This window comes from Juglans regia, chromosome 4 (assembly GCF_001411555.2).
Source record: "Juglans regia cultivar Chandler chromosome 4, Walnut 2.0, whole genome shotgun sequence".
NCBI lineage: Eukaryota > Viridiplantae > Streptophyta > Magnoliopsida > Fagales > Juglandaceae > Juglans > Juglans regia.
The window spans coordinates 33866892-33891214 of record NC_049904.1 but is presented as its reverse complement, the minus strand read 5'-3'; the positions used below and the strand labels follow the sequence as shown (position 1 = coordinate 33891214).

The following is a 24323-nucleotide window of genomic DNA, read 5'->3' as shown; positions in this document are numbered from 1 at the left end:
ATATACAACCTCGCTCACTTGCAGTATATATATATGCACCCATCTCTATCTTCTATCCCTTGATCAGGCTTTTCAAATAAGCTTCTTTAGCACTTCTTTTTGGCGTTTGTTAATGGACGCCTCAAAGTTTCTTTCGTGTTTTTTATTAGTTTGGTTTCTTTGTATGGTTTGCAACAATGGGTTTGTCAAAGCGTCTCACAAGGTTCACCCAGAGTTGCAGTCTATGCCTGCCGTTGAGGTGAAACAACTTCATAGAACTGGGTTCCATTTTCAGCCTCCTATGCATTGGATTAATGGTAAGTTTTTTCCCATGCAGTACTTCTCTCCAAAGAAACTACGACTACGCACACACGCACGCACATTAATTAAATTTCTCTATTTTTTTATTTACTTCTTCATGAATTCCTTTAATTTCCTGATCGATGATCATCATCTGCATGCACCTACGATATTATTGCCTAAACTTCTTTCTGTTGATCTTTTCTTTCTCACGTTTTTTTCCCCATGCATTTGGATTATCGGAACTTAACAAATTAATAAGCTCTTGATCTCTATCTGTATAAACATACGTTTAAATTTTCCGGACTCTTTAGGGACCCTTGTACGTAGAAGATATACTGCATCACATATATCGAATATCTCTTGATCTCTATTGGTAATGTAATTAATGTATATCTTGTTCTCTAATATGATCAATATGAAGGTTATGCATGCCGAATTTTTTTACGTACGATATAATTTTTAATTTTAATATGATATGTATTGAAATATTTTTATATTTAACATAAACTATTTTAAAATTGAATAATGCTAGTATGTCCTCTCATTTTACCTCTTTATTTTGATTGCTTATGTATTTATTTATTTATTTATTTTTATTTTTACTTACTGATTAAAAGTGACTATTAGTATACTGATATATATTTTTATTTTTTAAAAATATTTAAAGATGTTAAAAAAATGTGAAAGAAAAAATGAAAAAAATAAAAAAGATGAGCTTTGCCTAGACGGCACGCCCAATAGTCACTGTTAGGCAGTAGCCTAGCACCACTCCTTAAAATTTAATAAAAACTATACTGCATGAGCCTATATATATATATATATATAGGAGAGACTCATTTTTTTTTTACAAATTAATATTAGTTTTGCATAGAAAATGCATTGTCATGCGTTCTCCTTAATTTCTCCACGTTTTAAAGAAATAAAAAAAAAATATATATATATATTTATAATCAAAATTAATATATAGCATGAGTAGTATTTAAACATCTTTCCATTTCTTGCAAAATAATTCATTGTTCAGTGAATTTAATTACTATATATATTTAATTGTATATAAAAAATAATAATTTCTTATGCGTACGTCTCAGCAACGTCCATTGATCTTATTAATTGGTAACCCATTATCAGACGGGTCTTTTAAAGAATGAACCATATTTGAGATTATGCTGTATTAATTTAACAAAGCGACATTCGTGCATCAACAAAATTAGCTATATATATATATATATAACCGTAACTTTGTTCATTTTTTGGATTTCCAGAGAATTTTGGTTAATTAATTAATCACTTAATTTGGTTGTTTTGTGGTATGTTTTTTATTTTTAGTGTTGGTTTTATTATATGGAAAATTATGCTTTAATGGTTGCCCTCCAAATGCGCCCTTAGGACACATTTTGTTTTCTTTTTTGTTTTTTTAAATGTTTTACAAAACTACAACTTGAATTTGCTTGCGTGGTTTTTTAACATTTTAAAAAAGAATAATATTAGTATGTCTTCTCATTTTGACCGTTCATGTATTTATTTATTTTTTCTTATTGATTAAAGAAGTTACTATTAGTGTATTGATATATATATATTTAAAATATTTAAAGATGTTTGAAAAAATGTGAAAAGAAAAAATGAAAAAAAATAAAAAAAGATGAATTTTGCCTAGGGCACATGAAAAAAAAAAAAAACAAGGTAGGTTTGGGGGGTGAGATGAGAATTTTGTGTTTTGTTTTGAAGTTTAAAATATTAAGTTTTAATATTATTATTGTTTTGGGATTTGAAAAATGTATATTGGGATTTAAAAAAGTTGAATTGTTTATTATATTTTGTATGGGGATTTAAAAAAGGTGTAATGATGAGATGAGATGAGATGAGAATTTTGTGTTTGGTTTGAGGTCCAAACCAGCCCTAAAAATCACTTTTGAAGAGCACATCTAGAGGACATGAACACCTAGCATCTCCAAGCTTTACTATATTTCTCAACGTCTTGGCCGTGCATGCGGGGATATAGTTTAAGCTTTACTATATATATATATAGGTATAACTTCTTTACATGCTAATGATTGTGCTGCTGTGCAGCAATTGCTGTTACACACGTGTACAAATTAAAAAAATAAATAAAAGATTAGATAGGATTCATTATCTGGTTAACGGCAAATTATTATTTAAAGATCATGGAAGTGCTCCTGATCAATGACAAACACATAACAATGCTCTACGCTTTGTTTCAATCACAAAAAACTCATAAAGGCACCTTTTTTTGGGCAGTTTCTTAATGGGTTTTGTTCCAAATGTGCAATGTGCATTACCTTCTTTTGTATTGTTTATTTTCGCATTGAAAGCTACATTTACCTTTCACTTACTGGCCTTTGCTCCTTTTTCTTTCACGCATGGTGTTGAAATCGGCAAAACAACGAACCAACGACAGATCCAAATGGTGAGTCCTTTGGAACCCTAAACTGCTGTCTTGTGGTAAAAAAAAAAAAAAAGGAAAATATTCCATAAAGACAAAGAAAAAATTGACGTGATTTAATGTGAAAATTTGTTAAATTACTTTTATTGATCACATGAAATCAAATCGAATTATGAATTTATTTTTATATAATTTATTTATATCTATAATGCTTCTAAAACAAAAATTCTCTTTTAAAAAAATGCAAACAGGACCCATGTACTACAAAGGAGTCTACCATCTTTTCTACCAGTACAACCCAAAAGGTGCAGTGTGGGGCAACATTGTGTGGGCCCATTCAGTATCAAAGGATATGATCAACTGGAAACCCTTAGATCCAGCCATCTACCCCAGCAAGCCATTTGATATAAATGGGTGTTGGTCTGGGTCTGCCACAATTCTCCCAGGAGAGAAGCCCATTATTCTCTACACTGGAATTGACCCTCAGAACCGTCAGGTCCAAAACCAAGCCGTTCCTGCAAACTACTCTGACCCATATCTCCGTGAATGGGTAAAGCCCGATAACAACCCCATAATTGTTCCCGTTGGGGGAATGAATGCGAGCGCTTTTCGTGACCCAACGACAGCATGGTGGAGCAATGGCCATTGGAAGCTTGTCGTAGGCAGCAGGAGGAAGCATAGAGGGATGGCATATTTGTATAGGAGTAGGGACTTTGTGCATTGGGTTAAGGCTCAGCACCCTCTGCATTCATCGGCCAATACGGGTATGTGGGAATGCCCAGATTTTTATCCGGTCTCCTCTTCTGGGAAAAGTGGGTTGGAAACATCAGTTCTTGGGCAAAACGTAAAGCATGTGTTGAAGGTGAGTCTTGATCTTACCAGGTACGAGTACTATACACTTGGAACATACGATCCTCGATCTGATAGGTATGTACCTGATAACACATCTGCCGATGGATGGAGTGGTCTAAGATATGACTACGGAAACTTTTATGCCTCAAAGACCTTCTTTGATGCCGGGAAGAACCGAAGGATTTTGTGGGGTTGGGCTAATGAATCGGATACGCCTAATAACGATACTTCTAAAGGGTGGGCTGGGATTCAGGTAACAACAATAATTTTGGGTTCTATCAATATATATATATATGCTACTGCTTATCTCCCAATTGCTGGTAAATAGTACTAGAAAATGTGATATTTCGATTGGACTTGTTTTAGCTTATTCCGAGGACGGTGTGGCTTGACACTTCTGGGAAGCAATTGTTACAATGGCCTATTAAAGAATTGGAAACTCTTAGAGGGGAGAAAGTTCATATAAGCAATCAACAGATCAAACAGGGAGATCACTTTGAGGTCAAAGGAATTACTGCTGCTCAGGTTTGCTTAATACGGAAGATACATATTCTTTTTTTTGTTTACATGGTGAATGATATATATATATATATATATATATATTTCCCGACTAATGCATTTGTTTTTAAAATAATTTACCAACACAGGCCGATGTTGATGTAACCTTTCGGCTATCAAGCTTGGATACGGCCGAGCAATTTGATCCTAGCTGGGTTGACGCACAAGCACTATGTGGCCAAAAGGGCTCGACAGTTCAAGGCGGGATTGGTCCATTTGGGTTGTTGACACTAGCTTCAGAAAATCTAGAAGAATATACTCCTGTCTTCTTTAGAGTTTTCAAAGCTTCAGAGGGGCATGTAGTTCTCATGTGCTCTGATGCAAGAAGGTTTGTCATGATTAATTATATAATTAACTGCTTTCTAGATTGGTATAAGTTTCTGTACTGTTTTCCCTTGATCTTGTCACCCTTTTGACTTGGTTTTGATTTGCCTTGTCATATATATATGCAGTTCCTCTTTGAGACGTGAGCTATATCGACCATCATTTGCAGGCTTCGTAAACGTGAATTTAGCAGACGGGAAGCTTTCTCTTAGGAGTTTGGTGAGCTCCCTAAACACATACGACACGTACACACATGCATATATATTATAATAGCATGGATTGTATATTTCCTCTCTCTTTCTCTCGGAATGTCTAAATTGTTGATGTTTTATTGCACAGATTGATCATTCCGTCGTGGAAAGTTTTGGAGCACAAGGGAAAACGTGCATCACATCAAGGGTTTATCCCACACTTGCAGTCTTCCAAGATGCTCACTTGTACGCATTTAACAACGGGTCAGAGATTGTTACCATAGAGAATCTAAATGCATGGAGCATGAAAAGCGGTCAAATAAGCTAAACGGAGAGAATGATACTGAAGTGACAAAAAGAATAGTGTGAGCGGGTAAAAGCGCTTGGGAAAAGAATAAATATTAAATTATCAGGTCGTTAATGCAGGTTTAAGGTTGGGTTATAGATCCAAGCTAATATTGTCAATGTCGTTAGTTTTATGTAGTGCCAATGCAATTGGTATGTAATTTGCTGAGAAATTAGTACTCTAAACTACTGAGTGCATGATATTGCAGATCATTAGATTGGTATTATTATATTTGTTTCTCCAATTTGTTTCTGGCTTTGGTCAAATTCTACTAATTTTTGGCCCTCCTCTCCCGACCGATATATGAAAATGAGTCTTTTACTTATAAACTGATTAGGAGTGAAAACCGACATTATCGGTGTGGTTTCAGTTTAAAACCGAAACTGATTTGACATGTTTTTCAGAAGGTGGTATCGACCGAAACCGGCCAAATAAGAGGGACAAAACTGGCCGGCGTAGTTTTGCCTAATTACGATTGGTTCATCGGTGTTAACTTTGGTTTCCCCTCGTAACCAAATTTCTCAACAACATCATCTATTTTCTTGAACCTCAAACATCAGAAAAATCATTACAAAAACAAGAAAAATTAAAATTAAAACCATACCCCAACGACGAGAGGGACAACAATAGGTTTGGAGAGAGTAACAACATCGAAGAAAGAGAGAGAGGGAGGGAGGGAGGTGGAGATAGAGGCTCAAACGAAACGGCATTGTTTTACATAAGATATTATTTATATATATATTATCGATCGTTTGGTGTATAAAGGGAATGGGGGCTCTGGGTCAAGGGTTAGGGCTGAAGTGTTAACCCAAAACGACATTGTTTGGTGTATAAAGCCAAACTAATCGTTTTACATAAGATATTATTTATATATATATTATCGATCGGTTCGACGGTCTTAGACCGAGACCGAATCGGCCAACATTGGTTTCATCGAATTTCTACCTAAAATTTCATCAATTTCGGACTTCGGCGGCTGGTTCACTTCGGTGAGAATCGAACCTGTCGATGACGGTCAATCTTTTCGATTTTTGTACATCCCTTAAATTGATATAGAAAGATAAACTTTTTGAGTTTTACTATACATAAATCGGTGTGTTAGCACACCATTTATAATGAGACTAATTCTAAGTTTAATACAATTATCACATAATAATTTTTTAAGATAATTAATGTGAAAAAATTTCCACATCAAAGATGTATTGTGTTTGTGTCCGTAATTTGAAATTTTTGTCATCCAGATTGAATATTTCGTTGGTAGTTGGTCCATTATTTACGTTAGTTGAGAGCAGACCCTGCAATTTCTGGGACCAAACATAAAGTATTTATCCCTTCAAAGTTGAACTTTAAGGCTTCGTTTGGTAAGTAAATGCATCTTAACTCATCATTATAATTTTTTTAAATTTTAAAATAATAATAATATTAAAAAATAATATTCTAACAATATTTTATCATCTCAACTCAACTCAACTCAATTCAGGTCATCATCCAAACGCAGTCTAATTCTAACCTAAGTAAACAATATTTTGTCATTTTGTCCGAAAAATGCTTAAGTCACAAATTCTAGGTGGGAATCCCCGCACCCCACCCCCGTGTGGTGGGAATCCGCCCCGCCTCCCACCCAGCCCAAAGGTACCCATGGCCATTTGGGCTTAAAAACTATTTCTAGGTCTAAAAATATATCCAAATTGTTATATAATTTAAATTGTAAATATAACCATATATGATTTAAAAACTAATAACATGAATTTATTAGACTTGTATTCACAAGATTGTATTGTTTTAACCTTTTAGACCAATCTTTATATAAGAGATCTAGACAATATAAAAATCTTAATTGAATAATGTGAAACTCAATCACTCTAATAAAAATTTGTATAGATATATAAATACATGCATGCCCAGCGGGAAGAGGGTAGGGGAGCTGGGTGTGGACCCCGCTGCCCACCCCTAGGACTCTAGCAATTTCCTTTTGTCTTTATACATAAGTCTCACACTTCTGCACATCACTTAAAAATATGTGAATTTATTCTTTTATCCTTATGTTTAATAAAATATGCAATATGAAACATAAAACTAAAAAAATAAAATTATATATTTTTTAAGTGATGTGCAGTGTGTAAAACTTATGTGTTGCACAACTCTGGATGTAGATGCCCATTGGCATTTGTTACAGTCTCGTCTCGCATGCCAGCAAATATTCTAGAAAGAATGACTTGGTCTCATGTAGCTACTACTATAGCTCCTCTCGCCTTTCTAACCTGCCTTGTGTTGCTAGGAAATGTAAACCTCCTGTGTGGGGCTTTTGTGTATATAGTATATACAAGTATCCCCCAAACCAAAGCCAAGTGCCAATTAAGTTGCACAAACACAAAGTATGGCAGCCATGGCTACTGCAACCTCCAGCTACGACCGTATGAAGGAAGTGAAGGAATTTGATGAGTCCAAGATTGGGGTGAAGGGCCTTTCCGATTCAGGCATCACTTCCATCCCTCGGTTCTTCATACACCCTCCCGAAACCCTCTCCGACCTCAAATCTTCCTCCACGTTCACCAACATCCCCATCATCGACCTTGCCGACGTGAGCTCCAGCGCTCTCCGACCGAAAATCATCCAACAAGCCAAAGACGCCGCCAGAACCTGGGGTTTCTTCCAGCTGATCAACCATGGAGTGCCTATGTCGGTGCTGGACGAGACCATCAACGCCATAAAAGCGTTCCACGACCAACCCCACGAGGTCAAGGCCAAGTTCTACAAACGAGAAGAAGGCCAGGGGGTGATGTACGCGAGCAACAACGACTTGTACAGGGCCAAGGCCGCTGCCTGGCACGACTCGTTGCAAGCGTGGATGGGGGTGAGGAAGGCAAAGGTGGAGGATATACCTGAGATCTGTAGAAAGGAGGTGGTAGCATGGGATAAGAGTGCAACGGAGGTGGCGGAGACTGTGATGGAGTTACTGTCTGAAGGGTTGGGATTGGAGGCTGGGAAGTTCAAGGAGTTGACGTTTTCGGATCAGAGGGCTTTTGTGGGACATTGTTATCCGTACTGCCCACAGCCGGAGCTGACGGTGGGGATAACGCCGCATTCGGATCCGGGTGTGGTGACGGTTCTGTTGCAGAACCATGTGCCTGGGTTGCAAGTGAAGCATGGTGAGGAGTGGGTGGACGTCAAGCCTGTGCCTGGAGGTTTGATTGTTAACTTTGGAGACTTTCTTCAGGTACACCGCGTTAACTCCCACGTTCCCAAATTTAATTCATACGATGATTTTTCCACACTCTCCGTGACCGCCGGGAACCGTCAATATTGACCTCTCCGACACTGCTCTCCCAACTTCTTAAAGCATGATAAAAAAGAGAACATATTTAGAAAGCTTAACTGTTGCATAATTGTTTTAAAAGAAATGAATAAAATATGAAACTTATAGATACTTTACAATTATAGATAAAATTATTCAAAAAAATAAAGTAGTTCGTTGAAAAAAAATGATAAAGAATTAATTAACTTGCAAGTGGACGTAAAAGAATATATATATATATATGTGTTAAAATTTTATTTTAAGATATTTTATTTCTAAACTTTTTTTTTATAAAATTTAGAGAAATTTTACATGAATGTTTTATACCATATACATTATTTTAATTAATATATGATTTATAATTTTTATCATTCTATCATAATGTTTAAATATATGTATTTCAATAAAAAGATAAAAATGACAAATTAACTTGCAAATAGTTTTATTCTCGTAGAAATGAAAATTTGTAGTGTGTGAATCCTTTTAAGAAAAAAAAAAAAGTAATTTCTATGAAAAATAATTATTTTTTAATAGTAGATCTTTTCTCTTGTTTTTTTTTTTTAATCCTAGGACATGTATTCTTAAAACTTGCATTTAAATTAAGTAATAACCATCTTCTCTCTCTTTTATTAAATGGAAAACAGCACTAAAGCCACTACCTTCCGTCCCCAAAATGGAATATCATGTGAGTGTAGGACTTTCTATATATGAACTATAATTAATTCGATTTTGTGTTTTTTTTTTCCCCCCCAAGATAATCTCTAATGGAGAGTACCAAAGTGTACAGCATAGAGTGCTGGCTAATTCGTGTAAGGAAGCAAGAATCTCAATCGTCATTTTCTACAACCTGAATAAATGGAAGGAAGATGGGCATTATGGACCTCTACCGGAGTTGCTGTCACCGGAAAAGCCAGCTATATATCGGAACTTCACGATGCAGGAATTCTACGACAACTTTTATAGCAAGGCCATTGATAACAAGTCTCTGATAAAGAAACTTGAAATTCAGAACTAGCATCTCCATCTAGATCTGTACGTACGTACGTACCCTAAATAAACAAGGCCAACGTCGACGAGAATGCATGGCAAACTTACGAATCCTAATGCTGCTACTGTACAATATGGTCATTTCCTAATTGTAATGATCAGTTTGTGTGCAAGCTTGGTGGGGGCGTGTTTTATTGACAAACAGAATTTTTTTATGGGAATTTGGTGCTTAAATACAAAAAGTTGATTGCGAGGAAAACCTGATGGACATTCAAGTCAAAAGTTGGATGGCTTTGATAGTGCCGGCTACTTATCTTTGTTCTAGAATTGTGACCATTTTTATGCCATCATATATATTCCAATGGTTTTACTTTACAACACGCCAGCCCCCACCAAGCAATAAATCAATAATAATAAACATTGGGGCGTGAAGGGTGGAAGAATACCACTCAAAAACAATCACAACTATCTCGAAACAGATCTTAAAAAAATAATAACTTTACTAAAAAACAAATAATAATAATAATAATCTTAATTCTAAATCCACCTTGGGCTCCCCATTTTAGAAAAATCTATTTCAAAAAAGACAAAAAACCACCAATAGTCTAGTGGGCTTCCAATTTTCAAAAAATACTGTAAAAAAAAAACATAAATACAATGAGCAAATTACATGCATTACAAAATCAAGGAGAAAAAAAATGCACAATCACAATGTAAATAAAAAATGCTTGGAGCCACCAAACAACCATCGCAATCACAACCAAACAGCCTCCATTATCACAAGTTCACAACCTGTCAACCACCACGATTACAATCACAAGTTCACAACCGGTCAACAACCACGAGCACAATGACAATGACAATCACAATCACAATCACCACCAAACAATCACTCATCCACAATCACCTAACCAACTTCACCAAACTCGGACATCAATAGGCCAACAATAAAGTTAGCAATTCACAGCATTAGATTTTCCCACTTGTGAGGAAAAATTCTTGTTCAAAGTGAAAGTGGTTTCAGACAAGATAAAGTAAACAGCAAGAACTAAAACAAGATACTATTTTTTTCATAATAAAACAGTAAGAGAAAAAATGTTCCAGTTATAAGTCAATCATAACAAAGTTAAACCAATACATCATATCTATTTTGGTTCTATTGGCCAGTATCAACATAGATATACCATAAACATCTCCAGCACCATACAGCTATTACCCTTCCCTTCCTCAAACTGAATTAACTTTTTATCGAGCTCAAGAAAGCACGAGTATCATGAAGTATCATCTCCGTGGTATATTTTCAAGTAATACCTTTTTTTGGTAAGTTATTTTCAAGTAATACTTGTGCCAAAACATTATGTACCACCCCTGAAAATCAACTGAAGTTATATGAGTCCAGCTGACAAAGTTGAAGAATGAAAATCAATATTGGGAGCAAGAATAACCACTTTTACATTTAAACCGTAGAAGAGGCTAAGTTATTGTCCCGTCAATAAAAAGAAAAAAAAAGAAAAAAAAAATTCATGTCTCAACACACAAAACCCAACACAGATGCCACCACCCAACATCTAATCACCTAACCAGACAAGGAGGTCTAAGTATCCCCCCTACATTGGAAAGAAAAATTCCAATTATCATCCTCATATATTACACACTATATTTTTTTTTTCTCTTATTAAATATGTGATATATAGATCATGAGTAGAAAAATTCAATTAGTTTAAGAACAATAAAACTAAAATTTTTTATTTAAAAAAAAAAAAAAGTGTGAAGATGATGGTAGCAAACCTCATCCTTTTAAAGACCTAAAAGTAGAACCCTGCACTCAAATGAATACAAATGAGCAGTGTTTGCAAAGTACAAGAGTAAATCATTCTTTGATTTAAAATTTTCGCTACACTGAGGAATTAACACCTTACATCCAAGCAAAATACAACTGCGTGGATTGCTATTCTCATATTTCGCCATCAACCTTGCCGGAATGGTACAAGAGAACCGGCAAAGGAATTAAAATATCTACAAGTATTGAAGTATGGAAAACTCAACTTCAGGGAAACCCAAACGATAATACAACCGCAAAAGCAGAAAGCATTTTTTTACTAGCGGCAAATAATCATGTCTTGATTGTATTTGCGGGCCAAAGCCATTAAGGAAGGCTCTATGATCCCACCACGAAATCTCAATACAAGATGCAGCGTCGCCTCTGAACAGCACCAACAAACACTAAAAGAAAAAAAAATATCAAGTTCCTCGAAAAATCCCGAAATTCAATTTTTTTTAAGTGAATCATCTTAGAAATACGGAGAGATACCTTTCTGAATGTTATAGTCAGCTAAGGTACGGCCATCTTCGAGCTGCCTTCCCGCGAATATCAAACGCTGCTGATCCGGAGGAATTCATGTGAAGTCACACAGACACACCCACATCCACACAGAGCCACCATCACATCTGGACCTCTGGTGAGCTCAGGGAATATGAAGGGGGTGCAATGTAAATGATAAAAGTACATTATCAATTGTGTCGCTGCTTTCGACCTCGAGAGTGATGGTCTTCCCAGTTAAGGTTTTCACGAATATCTGCATCTTTATCTTAGACGAAGGAGGAAACTAGAATGGAGGAACTAGGAACGGCAAATCCTTTTTTTTATAGACTGTTTCTAGGGTTTCATGATTCATCCCAACCCAAGGGGAAGGCCGAAGGGAATGAGCGACGGCTACGAATTCGATTTTCTCAGTTGTTGATAAGACCCGACCCTAACTCAAGCATCTTGGGCCGGGGGAAGTTGAGGGGCTTTTGTGGGCTTATATAGCAAGATGAATTGGGCCTAGAGCTCCCAGACACAAGGCTTGAAACATGCCATAATACGCTCATGATGTTCCGAATAGCATTACTTATCACTGCCTTGTCCCAACATCAATAGCCAAAGTGTCGGCATAACCTTTTTTAAAATTCTTGTAATAAAAGAAGAATAATGACAGCTTTACCCCTCTTCTACTACTCTTTTAAAATTTTTCTTTTATTTAATGGTTAAGAAATGGACTATTAATAAAATTATATATATATTTTTAATTTTTTTCTTAATAATTAAATATATTAAAAAAATACTTAAAAGAAAATAAATAAAAAATAAATACACTAAGAATAATAAAGTGATAGTAAAAATGTTGTAACTCCATCTTTACCCATAAAAGAAATCAACTACTGGGTCTAATATAGATGCAAAAGCTATAACAAAGCCATCCGAGGTGAAGAGGTTGATGAGAAAAAAGGAGACGCAGACAAGTGAACAAAAGAAAAATGTTACGTAATTCTAACGTCGAGATAATAATAATTTTTATTGAGTATCAATTATATTTAACAGGTCATATTAGATAAGTCTATGAGTGATAAATTATTGAGCTTGATTAAAAGTTTTAATTAGGCTCAATAACTAGGTTAAATACTATTTATTATTTATTGAATGAGTTAGACTCTTTTTAGAATTTAAAAATCGGCGGCTATTAGAAATTTATTTCAATTTAAAATCATCACTGATTGAAGTCTCTTATGCAGTCTCAGTCACTGCCAAACAATTAAATGAACTACTAAATAATATATGTTTTTAAATCCAAACTCTTTTCTTGAATGATTGTCATGACCGAGTCGGAGTCGGAGTTAGAGTTGAACTCAAACTCGTCGGCAGTCATCTTCAAGTTAAAACTCTTTAAAGTCCAACTCAAACTGGTCGCTACCCTCTCTCAAATCTATCTATAAGTATCTCCATTCCACATGTTATTTGAAAAAAATAAAAAACATAAACCTCTCAATCCAGCATCGTGATCGATTTTTGTCGAAAATTTGAGGAAGCAACATTACAAGGTAAGTAGGTTGATCATAAATTAGGATTAATATACGTTAACTAGTTATATATATATTATTATTATTACAATCAGTTTTTTCGAAACTAATGTTTACGTACCATGCATGTTATGATATTTGCAAGCACGTCATTCATCATGTTTCATTCTGTATATTATAGTTATGTATGTATTATGCATCTTATACATCTCACGTTATATAAGATACGTAAACTTTCATAAGATCAAGTGTAATATAAGTTCAGAATAGTTAATCAGATGATCAATCAAATGCATGGTATCAATGTAGTTTCAGGGTGGGTGTGCAAGCCATGGACTCAAACGTAGTCCATCATAGTACGCCAGAGTACTACACAATTGACTTCTTTTGTTGCAGTAGGGAAAGTTAGTGCACAACTTTACACACATAGTTAAGTGTGTTGGCCAGTTAGATAAGTCAGAAAAATTAGATAAGTCAATTAATTCAGATAAATTAATCATGCATAGTATAAACATCAGTATGATCAATCATGATTTTAAGTTCTCATCATGAAATATTTTATGAAAAATCTTATCCTAAGTATGTTTATGTTATGATGAGTTTCTTATTGAGTCATAGACTCATTTTAGCTTATTTTTATGTTTTTAAACCACCTCAGGTCAGGATAATTATGACAATAGAGCTGTAGGATGATACTTAGTTCAGGGAGGCGTGGCAGTGGCCTAGATTATGTACAAAAATTTTAAGTTATGATTTTTATGGCATGGGCTTTGAGAAATTTTAATAAATACTTCTGCACACTCGCTTTTATGATCTCAGTATTTTAATAAAAAATTATTTTATTTATAGAATTTTTGTACTTGACACTTTAAAATAAAAATAAAAAATAAAAAAAGTGTCAAAGTTTAGTAGTAGTAGGGGTGGGCAGCGGGGCCCCGCCCCTGCTGCCCCTCCCCGCCCCGCCCCCGTTTGGCGGGATGGGCAACCCCACTCCGCCCACATCTAGGGCCCGGGTCGGGTAAACCCCCGCCCCTCTCCATTTATATATATATATATTATATACATATATATAAACATAAATATATATTTATATTTATATTTTACAAATTTTGTATATATAAATATATATTACAATTTGTTATATTTGTTCACAAAATATGCATTGGCAAATTTAAAAATTACATAGTTTTTAAATTATAGTCATATTTACAAAATTTAAATTTATAATTTGGATCTAAAAATGTATTTTTAATTATTTTTACACTTATAAATAATTTTTAAATCAAATAAATGTAGCATTTTTTTTAAGTGAAAAAAGGTGGGGCAGATTGGGAATCCGCCCCACACCCCGCCCACTTGGGCGGGGTACCCCACCCCCAGGATGTCCCGGGGGCAGGGGGCGGGGGTGAAAAGCCCGCCCCATGCAGGGCGGGGTACGGGGAAGGGGTGCCCCCGCCCTGTAGGGGGCGGATAGCACTCCTAAATAGTAACATTCTGGGTTTTGAGAATTTTTAAAAATGAATTTATTATTAATCGTGGGAAGAGGGGTGTTACCATTGGTATTAGAGGATAGGGCGAAGATTCTATAGAATTTTCAAAAAAAAAAAAAAAACTTTTTACAAGGAAAAATGAATTTTGAAAGTTGAAAGTGAAAAAAAAAACATCTAGGCCAAGGTCTCCTCAAAGCATGTCCTACTCTGCAATAAGTATTTTTAACTTTATTATTTCATTGTTTTAATGAAAATTACGAATGAAATATTTTTAGATACATGCATGTCAAAGTGCATCTACTACATGAAAAGGGTTTAGCGCATAAGATGAGGAAGTTTCTAAATATGAGGTTAGGAACATTTGATTTTAAGATTAATGAAGCATCATGTTAATGAGAAAATAATCTTATATTTTGTGGAGTTTGATCCGAGGAAATTAGGAATGAATTTAGAGAATTTGGGAGTTATGACATCAGATTTATGTATGGTGTATGGTATTTCATGATGATTGGTAGAAAATATCTTATGTTTTATAGGTAACACGATTCTATCACAAAAAATGAGGTATTAAATTTTGGACCAAATTTTAGAGAGTTTTAGGTTACGATTTATTGAAGTTATTATTTTAGGTAGATAATTTTATTATTATTTCATGTGGATAGTTTTATTTATGTGGAGATCATTAGTTACTATTGTATGTGGAGCTAAGATAATTGTTGGGTGAATTTATTATTAAGCTTTTAATCAATCCCATTGTGAAGGCATATACTTGTTTAGGTTTGAGTTGAATTTAGAGTGTATGATGGTTGACACATAGTGTGCCAATGTGTACGCTTAAAGGTTTAATGAAGCATTAGACCAAAATAGGGAACAATTATAATTGTTGGAATATTAAGTTCAACTAAACTTTGAGGAGTAAAGAGACATAGAAAGAATGCAAGTTGTTGAAGGTCGAGTAAATTCCGAGGATGGAATTTTTATAAGGAGGGGAGTTTGTAACGACACAGCTCAATAATTCTAAGGTCAAGATAATAATAGTTTTTATTGAGCCTAAATTATATTTAATGGACCATAATGGATAAGCCTACGAGCGATAAATTATTGAAACTAATTAGGAATTTTAATTAGATTCAATAATTAGGTTAAATCTCATTTATTATTTATTGAATGAGTTAGACTCATTTTAGAATTTAAAGATCGGCCATTAAAAATTTCTTTTAATTTAAAATCATCATTGATTAAAGTCTCATACGCAATCTTTGTCACTGCCAATCATATATTAAATGAACTACTAGATCATGTTTTTAAATTTAAACTCTCTTCTTGACTGATCGTGACCGAGTCCAACTCGAACTCGAACTGGTCGACATCCTATTCCAACAGGGATACAACTCTATAAGTCTTCTTCATGTTAAAACTTTTTAAACCGAGTCCAACTTAAACTGGTCGTCACCATCTCCCAAATCTCTCTATAAATATCTCAATTCTGTGTTATTTAGAAAAATAAAATAAAAATCATAAACCTCCTAGTCTAGCACCGTGATCGATTTTCTGTCAAAATTTTTAAAAACAATACTACAAGATAAGTAGTATGATAATAAATTAGAATTAACATACGTTAGTTAGTTATATATATTCTTATTAAAATCAGTTCTTTCGAAACTAATGTTTACATACCACGCATGTCATGATATTTGTAAGCATGTCATTCATCATGTTTCATTATGGATATTATAATTATGTATGTATTATGCATCTCATGCATCTCACGTTGTATAAGACACGTAAGTTTTCATAAGATCAAGTGTAAGATAAGCTAATAACAGTTAATCAGATGACCATTTAGATGCATGGTATAAATGCAGTTTCAGGGTGGACTTGCAAGCCACAAACTCAAGCGTGATCCATTGTATTACACCAAAGTACTGCACAATTGGCTTCCTTTGCTGCAGCAAGGAAAGTTAGTGCACAACCTTGCACGTAGGTTTAAGTGTGTTGGCTAGTAAGATAAGTTAGATAAATTAGATCAGTCGGTTAATTCAGATAAATCAGTCATGCATAGCATAAGCATCAGTATAATCAGTCATGATTTTAAATTCTCAGCATGAAATATTTTATAAAAAATCTTATATTAAGTATGTTTACGTTATGATGAGTTTCTTACTGAGTAATCCACTCATTTTAGTTTGTTTTTATATTTTTAAATCATCCCAGGTCAGGATAATTATGATGATAGAGATGCAAGACGGGACTTAGTCTAGGGAGGCGTGACAGTGGCCTAGATCATATACAGTGATTTTAAGTTATGATTTTTATTACACAGATTCTGAGAAATTTTAATAAATGCTTTCGCATACTTCCTTTTATGATCTCAGTATTTTAATAAAAATATTATTTTATTTTATAGAATCTTTGTACCTAACGCTTCCTATAAAATAAAATAATTTTTTTTTATGTTAATGTTCAGTAGTAGCACTGCAGCTCCTAATAATTTTTAAAAATGACTTTATTATTAACTGTAAGGAGCGGGGTGTTACAGTATCACACTTTTGTTGACAACTGTGGAATTTGAACCCACACCCTTTTGGACTAGAGCTTAGGTTGCGTTTGGATAGTGAGGTGATATCAGATATTCTATAAATAGTATTGAAAAAGTAATAAAAAATCAATGATAGAATATTAAATAGTAGTTAATAATAATAAAAAATAGATAAAAAATAAAAAATAGTAGTAGCCCTAAATCTAGCACCTTAGACCACTAGGGAAAACTGTCTATTATGTCCACATAAGGGTATTTCTACTTATCTGCCATTCTTTCTCCAACACCACACACACCGGTGTTGACATGACTTTTATTTTTTATTTGTCTTAAAAATAAAACGCTCCTTTTAATTACCCTCACCTGCATATCCCAATGCTCCATCCCACTTCCCAGTATTGATTTCAAAATTTTTTTGGTGCGTGGTGTGTAGAGATGATAAATAGATTTTTTCTTTCTCTTGTATGATATTTTTAGTAAAACAAATTGAATGATTAAAAAAATAGAACAAATTGCGAAGCTTTTGTGCGTGGTATTTATGCATTTTCTTTGCTGGACGAGTTCATGACTTTATTGTTCTCCTTCATTGCGTGATTCATAGTTGTGGATATCTCAATGATAAGGTTGGATGCTTTTGGACTTGGCTATAAACTGGAATATGTTATAGACTACATGTTAATCTTTCCAGTTCTTCTATGTACAACCGCGGTGTAATCGTCAATTTATTTTTATGCCACGTCAGACGATTTAAAAAAAAAAAAAACAATAGACTTTGTTTTCCCTCTACTCCATCGCACATTGTTTCTCCTTCTCTCCTAAACTTCTCTTATTTTCTTCCACAAAGACAGCTCCAAAAACTCAGATGACTCCAACCAGACGACATGAAAACTTTATCATCCCTTGATTAGTTTTTAGTCTCCGTAAAAGCTGTGAATACTCAAGATAGTATTGTGGGGGCTGATCAAAGTGGGTTTCTGAAACAAAATAGAGGGAGGGAGAGAGCAAACCTGCCGCGGGGGGTGGGGAGAGCACAGATTCTTTCTACCAGGATCTTGGTTTAGATTGCAGAGAAAACAAATAAAAAATTCCAGTACCCCAAAAGAACACAAATTTTGAAAAAAAAAAAAAAGGAACCAAAACAAATCCATCTCTCAAAACAGCAAATTAACTTCAGTAAACACTCAAAGTGAGAGTACGCAAGCTAATCAATCAGGTAGAGAGAGAGAAGAGTCAATCATCTAATTCCGTTTAGTTTTTTTTGCTTGCGTTTAGCTTTTCTTGCTTGCCTCAGAAGCGATGACCTCCATTGAAGGACAAAAGCACTTTACCACAGTCTTTTTCTAGAAAGAGAAGAAGAGTAAAATAATTCTTGATTTGGGTAGGGCAGTAGGGGAAAAATGATTTGGGTGCATTTTTATTTCTTTTCCACATGGGACGCGGTTACTCTGCGATTCCCCCGCGTGGTGGTATACATCATTTTTCTAATCTTTTTGATGGATACTTAGCGAAAATGGGAGGAACACGGTCTGATGGCTTTGTGAGAGAACACCAAACGATGTGTTCAAGACTCAATGGCCAGTATTGTGCCAAAGTCATTAGATGTTTTCTTATGTTTTTTACCATCTTCATTTGATTCTCCAATTGAGCTCTCACATGTAAATTATGCTTGTGTCCAATTTTATAAAAGTGATGTGCTAAATGTATATAGAATCATCATCCCCAAAATGAAAACTTCTGACAGTGAAAGATTATTTAGATTTGAGAAAGCAAATTAAGCAGATGAATAAGAAAACAGTTCATTTAAGATATCGATTTTGTAGTTAAAGGTTTGCACCACAGTACAGGATGAAGACAAACCGGCTCCGGCTCTCGAACTCTGGACTCACAAATCACAACTAGAGAAAACTTTTTTATGTTGGTGAGCTGGAACAAGACGGAGTTCTCGTCACTTGTTCTTCTGTATTCCCTGTTTAACCTCCTAGAGGGTTTTTGCATTTTGCGTTTATCATAATGACAAGTGAAGTGAGAAGAAATACTGGTAATCCGTACTTGTGTTTTACTCTTCCATGCGTCTGTACTTAAAAGTGTGTGATGTAAGGCGGTTGTATAGCAAAACTTTTTTTTTTATAATCTCTTATTTACAAGTTTACACAAGAACACACCCTCAACGTCATATGATAAAAACTAATTTGCAAGTTCAATTTAATATTTTAAATCTTTTCAATCTAACATGTCAATAGAATTTTTTTTTCTTTCCTTTATTCAGTTGGCATAACTTCCGAAGCAAAGTGCTGTTTAGCTAAGGACTGATCACTCTGGTAATGGCATGCCAATTTGCATCGTTTATACTCATACAGGAAAGAGAATATTGGAGTAGGAAAATATGTTGCCTTTTTTTTACTGTCTTAACTTTATTTTGTGTTTTCAGGGTTACATTTGGGGGAGGGGAGAAGGTCTTCAATCCTCTTCAGTCAAATGGATCTATTCGTGGGTCATGCTCACTGGCCATCAACATTCCAGTGCACAGGCATGTCGGGCACATCACCTACATATGGAAGATAATATAGAGAGAGATTACTAGTAGGACTGCAACATATCAAGTGAAGTTTTTTTTTTAAATGACGAGAGAACAATCCTACGTCAGAGCCCTTAAGACACACACGGAATCTAAACCTCTGGGGAGACTATCACAGCGACCTACCACCATAGCCTCCCACTTAAATCGCAGTTTGATCCCAAGGAGAATCGAACCTGTGACATGAGGTACACACAAGTTCGCCCTTACCACTTGGGCTACCCACAGGTGGGAACATATCAAGTGAAGAGTTTGCAAGTAGAGAAAGTCGACTCACATGCCAAAACTAGCAGCAAACACTAAGGGCATGTAGATCAAGCATTAAGTTAATTTAAAAATAATTATTTCCCCAATAAGCTATCTTTGATAGGAATATATGCATACCTTTCCTGCACCGGAGCAGTTTGGACACCTCTCAGTTGTGGGAACCCGCAAAGGGCGATCAGATACAGAGGATACTGATAGAGGATTAATGCTCAAGCATACACCGCTGGAAGAACATCGCGCACAGGCCAAATAACCTGGCGGCAGAAAATACGTTACACTGTTAAAGCAAATAAGTAAAAATAATGATGAGAACTTTTATTTTTCTCCCCACTCCCTCACTTTTCCACACCAAAAAAAGGAAGACCGATAAATTCAAATCAATGTAAGACAATGCAAGAAAGAACCACAAACTAAGCTTACGAATACAAGAGGAAATTTGATCTTCTATCTACAAACAGAAACATGTACTCGGTTTAAATGTTACATACCAGTTCCATGGCAGTATTTACACCTTTTCTTCTCTTGCTGTTCTACATTGTTAGCTTCAATCAACATCAAAGCTGAAATGACACCAACAGCCCCACCCGAAAAAGATGCCACAATGGGATCTACCTGGCTGAGTTGAGAAATTTAAAAAAAAAAAAAGTGTGATTCAGAATGCTAATTCAGAATATGTGTTGTTTATCAATGCCAAAAAGTTTTGGTTGCTTCCAAATTTAGATCATAAATTAGGAGAAACGCAACTCCTGTAAATACCTTAATTGCAAAGGCAGATGCATGTTGCGTATGAAATCTTCATATGAGGTGCCACCCAAACCTAATTTTAGCTCCAGCTGCCATGGGAACAGTTTTCGACATTTAACACAATCATGGTTAAACATTGAAAGAACTTTAACATACTTGTGATGGGAAAATATTAATCCCCAATTTTCACAAAGCATAAATAAATATATATAACCACCATCAGCTGGATGAAATGCCTACAACCCAATTTATTAGGGTTTTCAAAGGATGTAGAGCTGAACATATTAGGGCTCCATAAAACCCAAACAAACATGCACACAAAAGGAAAAGAAGAAAAACTTACTGTGGGTGCAATAAGGCCCCCGAATATGATTATCCCAGATATAAATGATAAGCTAGTCAAGTACAGCTGCTTCAATGTCTTTGGTGTCTATTTCAAAAGGAAAATGCACAACGTGAGCCCTAACATTAAAAAGATAAATAAGCTAATAATACAGGCCACACAAGAGAATAAAAATTCAAAAAGACTAAAAACAAAGAGAGCAGGGGGTGAGGGTATGCTGTTCCCACGCAGGCTTAGAGTATTCTAACCATATTTTCTGTCAACGTTTTTATTAGCAATTCCTCTCTGTATAGCGCATGATGGATTGCAATATCCAATTATAGTATCTTTTAGGCCGTTCTTTTTACAGCTGAGGTGTCTATTGCAGTGACCCTACCATATCCTTGGTTGATTTCCCTACGTGCATATGCTTCTATGGTCTGGTAAGTAAAAACGAATCAGCTTTATTAGGTGAATGACACAATCTTCTTTGCAAAATCACTTTCAAACTCACCACATGAGGCAGAAAAGGAATAGAAGAAGGAATGTCAGGCATCTCATTTGCTTCTTCCTCCTCGCTCTCATTGATGACTTTCACTCCCTTGATGCGCTCTTGTACCCTTAATCTCCTTACCTATACAAGTTCAATTTCAGAAAGTTCATAAAGCAATAAGAAAAGAAACACTAATTAACCACGGAACGTGCAATGTGCAGAAACAATCCCAAGGAATTAGGCTCTAGCAGATAGCTTGGCTCGTGTGAGTATGGTTCGTTATTTACAGTCCAGACCGAAGCAAAGAATTTTAACAAACTTCACCTCTTCCATGAGAAGAAATATCTTATTGCGTCTACTCCTTATGTTATTTTGGATTTCCAGCAGCTGCATCTGTACAAAATCCTGTACGGTTTCCGGTCCTTCTATGATGCAGAAGTTGCTAAAATTTGATAAGAAAAAAAAATATATACCTCATAAGATTCATAAAATTTCATGTAAAAGAAAGTAAGTATATGCTCTCATACATAATCGGTACAGACCTAAAGCAAAATCCATACAGAAAGTACTTATAGAGGCGGACTATTCTTCTTTCATGCAAACTCAATAGGAAAACTGAACTGATTCGTGTCACTTGATCCAATTAGCTGGATTTATCGTGTTTTTTTTCTTTATAGAAGCTCTCACGCATTTATTCCCAAAAACTGACATTTTCCCCACATTTTCTCGGCAACCAATCCAAAATGGCTTAAAGAAAAAATTAAAAATACAATTACACTTTAATCAAACAAGGCAACCTAGGGATGTTGTCTCCGGAGGTGTCCTTTGAAGAAGAAGAAGAAGAACAGGCGATTCGAGGCCGTGAGAAGGTGCCTTTGAATGAAATCAAACGTGTCGCATTTCCGATTGAAGAGGCAGAGAAAATTGGGGTTTTGGACGAATCAAACTTTGGCCGAGAGGATGGTGAAACAAGATGAGGTTGGAGAGAGAAAGTAGCCATTGTTGCTATCCTTCGCTCATACGAAAATTGCACAGAGAGAGAGAGAGAGAGAGAGAGGAGTTTTGTTGGGAAGTGGTCGATGGGTTAGTGGGAATCTACAAAGAACGAGAATGAGAGCATCGGAAGCCAGCCGACGATAAATATGACTTCACAACCATAATACAATTTTTATTATAAAAGCGTTCATACGCGGCAGGCATCAACCTAGTTTTGTCGATTTATTAAAAGAATAATTTTATTTAAAAGATTGGTTAACATAATTTAATTTAAAAAATAAATTTTAAATTTTAAATTATATTAAAAAATTAAATTATATTAAAATGTATGATAATTTAATATATAAAAAAGAAGGTGAGCTGTTTTTAACCTTTAAGATTATTTTAAATTTATGATCATTTATTTTGAACAGTAGAATTAATTGAATGATCTTTGATGAAACTGAATGATTTTTTGTACATCAAAGGATAATTTAAGTTAAGTTAAATTAAATTAGAAACAAAGACACCATATTTGGGATTTTTTAATTATGCCCAGTTTGAATACAAAAGTTCTCATAACTCATCTCATCTAATCCTTATAATATTTTTAAATTTTCACATAAAATATAATAAATAATTCAACTTTTTCAAATCTCAAAATAATAATAATATTAAAAAATATATATTCTAAAAATATTTTATTCAACTTTCATCTCAACTCACTATTCAAACATTTGCTCAATCTACGTGCGACAAAATTAGAAAGAGAGAGGGTCGTTAGTTTTTCATGATAATAATCTAATTCATCAACCTATACATCACATAAGATTTAACTAAAGAGAATAACTTTAGACCTGTCAGTCTAATAATCATCAAATAACAACCCTCCAATAGCTGTTGACAAGTACTTTCCATTCTAATTTTGATGCGCCTGCACACCACGTGAAAACTTGCACCCACGGAACCCATCCTCTCCCATTTCCCCCCGTCTCATCCTTTTGCAGCAAAACCCACCCTCTCTCCCCCGTCTCATCCTCTCGCATGAAAGTTGCTGCCATTGTCGCCGGCCCTACGTCAAAACCCATGGAACCTGCAGAAATCCTCTCCCCCCTCTCCCCCATCTCCCATCCTCTCGCATAAAACCCACCCCCCTTTCCACCCACCCTCATTCGAGACTAAACCTGACCCTTCTCACTCGATCGAAGCCATCGTCGCCGCCGAGTATTTGTTGAAGCCATGACACTCAGAGGACGGGATAGCACCGACGTGGTCCCTCTCTGGTATGCCCTAATTCATCTATGGTAGCACGAATTCATTGATATTCTTTTATTTTCTCTTCAAGATTTTGATTATTTTCTTTTGATTATATCTGATGGTTGAAACAACACACTGAAAAGTCAGTGAAAGATTGGCTTTCTTATTTTGTTTCTGGGTTTTTCTTATGGGTCTAGTGAATGTGCTCTCTTTTTTCTTGAACTGGCCACCAATGGACTTTAGATTCTATTCGGGATTCTTCTATAATTTTCTGTCTCTGAGTCTGAGTTTAATTCTTGGTTTTCCTTGAATAGGGTGCTGGAGGCCCTGACGACAACGACAACGACAACAGGTGGCCGCCATGGCTGAAGCCTCTACTCAGTGAGAATTTTTTTGTTCAATGCAAGTTACACACAGATTCCCACAAGAGTGAATGCAATATGTACTGTTTGGATTGCAAGAACGGGTTGATTTTGGTTTGATTGTGAGTTGATTTTGGAGAGGAGATGGCGAGGAGATGGAAATGATTGACAGAGATGGGGAAGATCGGCGATAGAGATGGGCGATAACGGAGATGATGGGCGATAG

General features: G+C 35.2%; 3 protein-coding genes across 4 annotated transcripts; 2 read left to right on the top strand and 1 right to left on the bottom strand.

The window, feature by feature from the left end:
* The first annotated feature begins 35 nt into the window (after positions 1 to 35).
* LOC109018686 (beta-fructofuranosidase, insoluble isoenzyme 1-like) lies at positions 36 to 5239 on the top strand. The gene is made up of 7 exons (XM_035689105.1): positions 36 to 296; positions 2699 to 2707; positions 2935 to 3788; positions 3902 to 4060; positions 4183 to 4421; positions 4546 to 4636; positions 4757 to 5239. The coding sequence occupies exons 1-7, from the start codon at positions 113 to 115 to the stop codon at positions 4934 to 4936; spliced, it is 1716 nt and encodes a 571-aa protein (XP_035544998.1). The 5' UTR covers positions 36 to 112; the 3' UTR covers positions 4937 to 5239.
* A 1892-nt stretch (positions 5240 to 7131) lies between these two features.
* LOC109018683 (1-aminocyclopropane-1-carboxylate oxidase homolog 4-like) lies at positions 7132 to 9409 on the top strand. The gene is made up of 2 exons (XM_019000829.2): positions 7132 to 8171; positions 9004 to 9409. The coding sequence occupies exons 1-2, from the start codon at positions 7332 to 7334 to the stop codon at positions 9262 to 9264; spliced, it is 1101 nt and encodes a 366-aa protein (XP_018856374.1). The 5' UTR covers positions 7132 to 7331; the 3' UTR covers positions 9265 to 9409.
* A 9919-nt stretch (positions 9410 to 19328) lies between these two features.
* On the bottom strand, positions 19329 to 22664 carry LOC109018687 (protein ORANGE-LIKE, chloroplastic-like). Of its 2 annotated transcripts, none has more exons than XM_019000835.2 (8): positions 22301 to 22664; positions 21828 to 21945; positions 21525 to 21644; positions 21032 to 21118; positions 20701 to 20777; positions 20433 to 20560; positions 20062 to 20198; positions 19329 to 19647 (listed from the first exon to the last, which is right to left on the bottom strand). In XM_019000835.2, exons 1-8 carry the CDS (start codon positions 22501 to 22503, stop codon positions 19570 to 19572), a joined length of 948 nt encoding a protein of 315 aa, XP_018856380.1. In that variant the 5' UTR covers positions 22504 to 22664; the 3' UTR covers positions 19329 to 19569. The 2 variants fall into 2 exon arrangements, with proteins under 2 accessions (XP_018856380.1, XP_018856379.1); XM_019000834.2 differs by having other exon boundaries at positions 19395 to 19647; positions 22280 to 22633.
* Between the last annotated feature and the right edge of the window lie 1659 nt (positions 22665 to 24323).

Excerpts from the sequence above, each read along its gene's own strand:
- LOC109018686 (XM_035689105.1), top strand. The coding sequence starts at position 113 with ATGGACGCCTCAAAGTTTCTTTCGTGTTTTTTATTAGTTTGGTTTCTT. Across the intron at positions 4,061-4,182 it reads AAGGAATTACTGCTGCTCAG|GCCGATGTTGATGTAACCTT; the intron begins GTTTGCTTAATA and ends TTACCAACACAG. Across the intron at positions 4,422-4,545 it reads ATGTGCTCTGATGCAAGAAG|TTCCTCTTTGAGACGTGAGC; the intron begins GTTTGTCATGAT and ends ATATATATGCAG.
- LOC109018683 (XM_019000829.2), top strand. The coding sequence starts at position 7,332 with ATGGCAGCCATGGCTACTGCAACCTCCAGCTACGACCGTATGAAGGAA. Across the intron at positions 8,172-9,003 it reads ACTTTGGAGACTTTCTTCAG|ATAATCTCTAATGGAGAGTA; the intron begins GTACACCGCGTT and ends TTCCCCCCCAAG.
- LOC109018687 (XM_019000834.2), bottom strand. The coding sequence starts at position 22,503 with ATGGCTACTTTCTCTCTCCAACCTCATCTTGTTTCACCATCCTCTCGG. Across the intron at positions 20,561-20,700 it reads CATCTGCCTTTGCAATTAAG|CCAGGTAGATCCCATTGTGG; the intron begins GTATTTACAGGA and ends TTCTCAACTCAG. Across the intron at positions 19,648-20,061 it reads ACTGCTCCGGTGCAGGAAAG|GTGATGTGCCCGACATGCCT; the intron begins GTATGCATATAT and ends TTCCATATGTAG.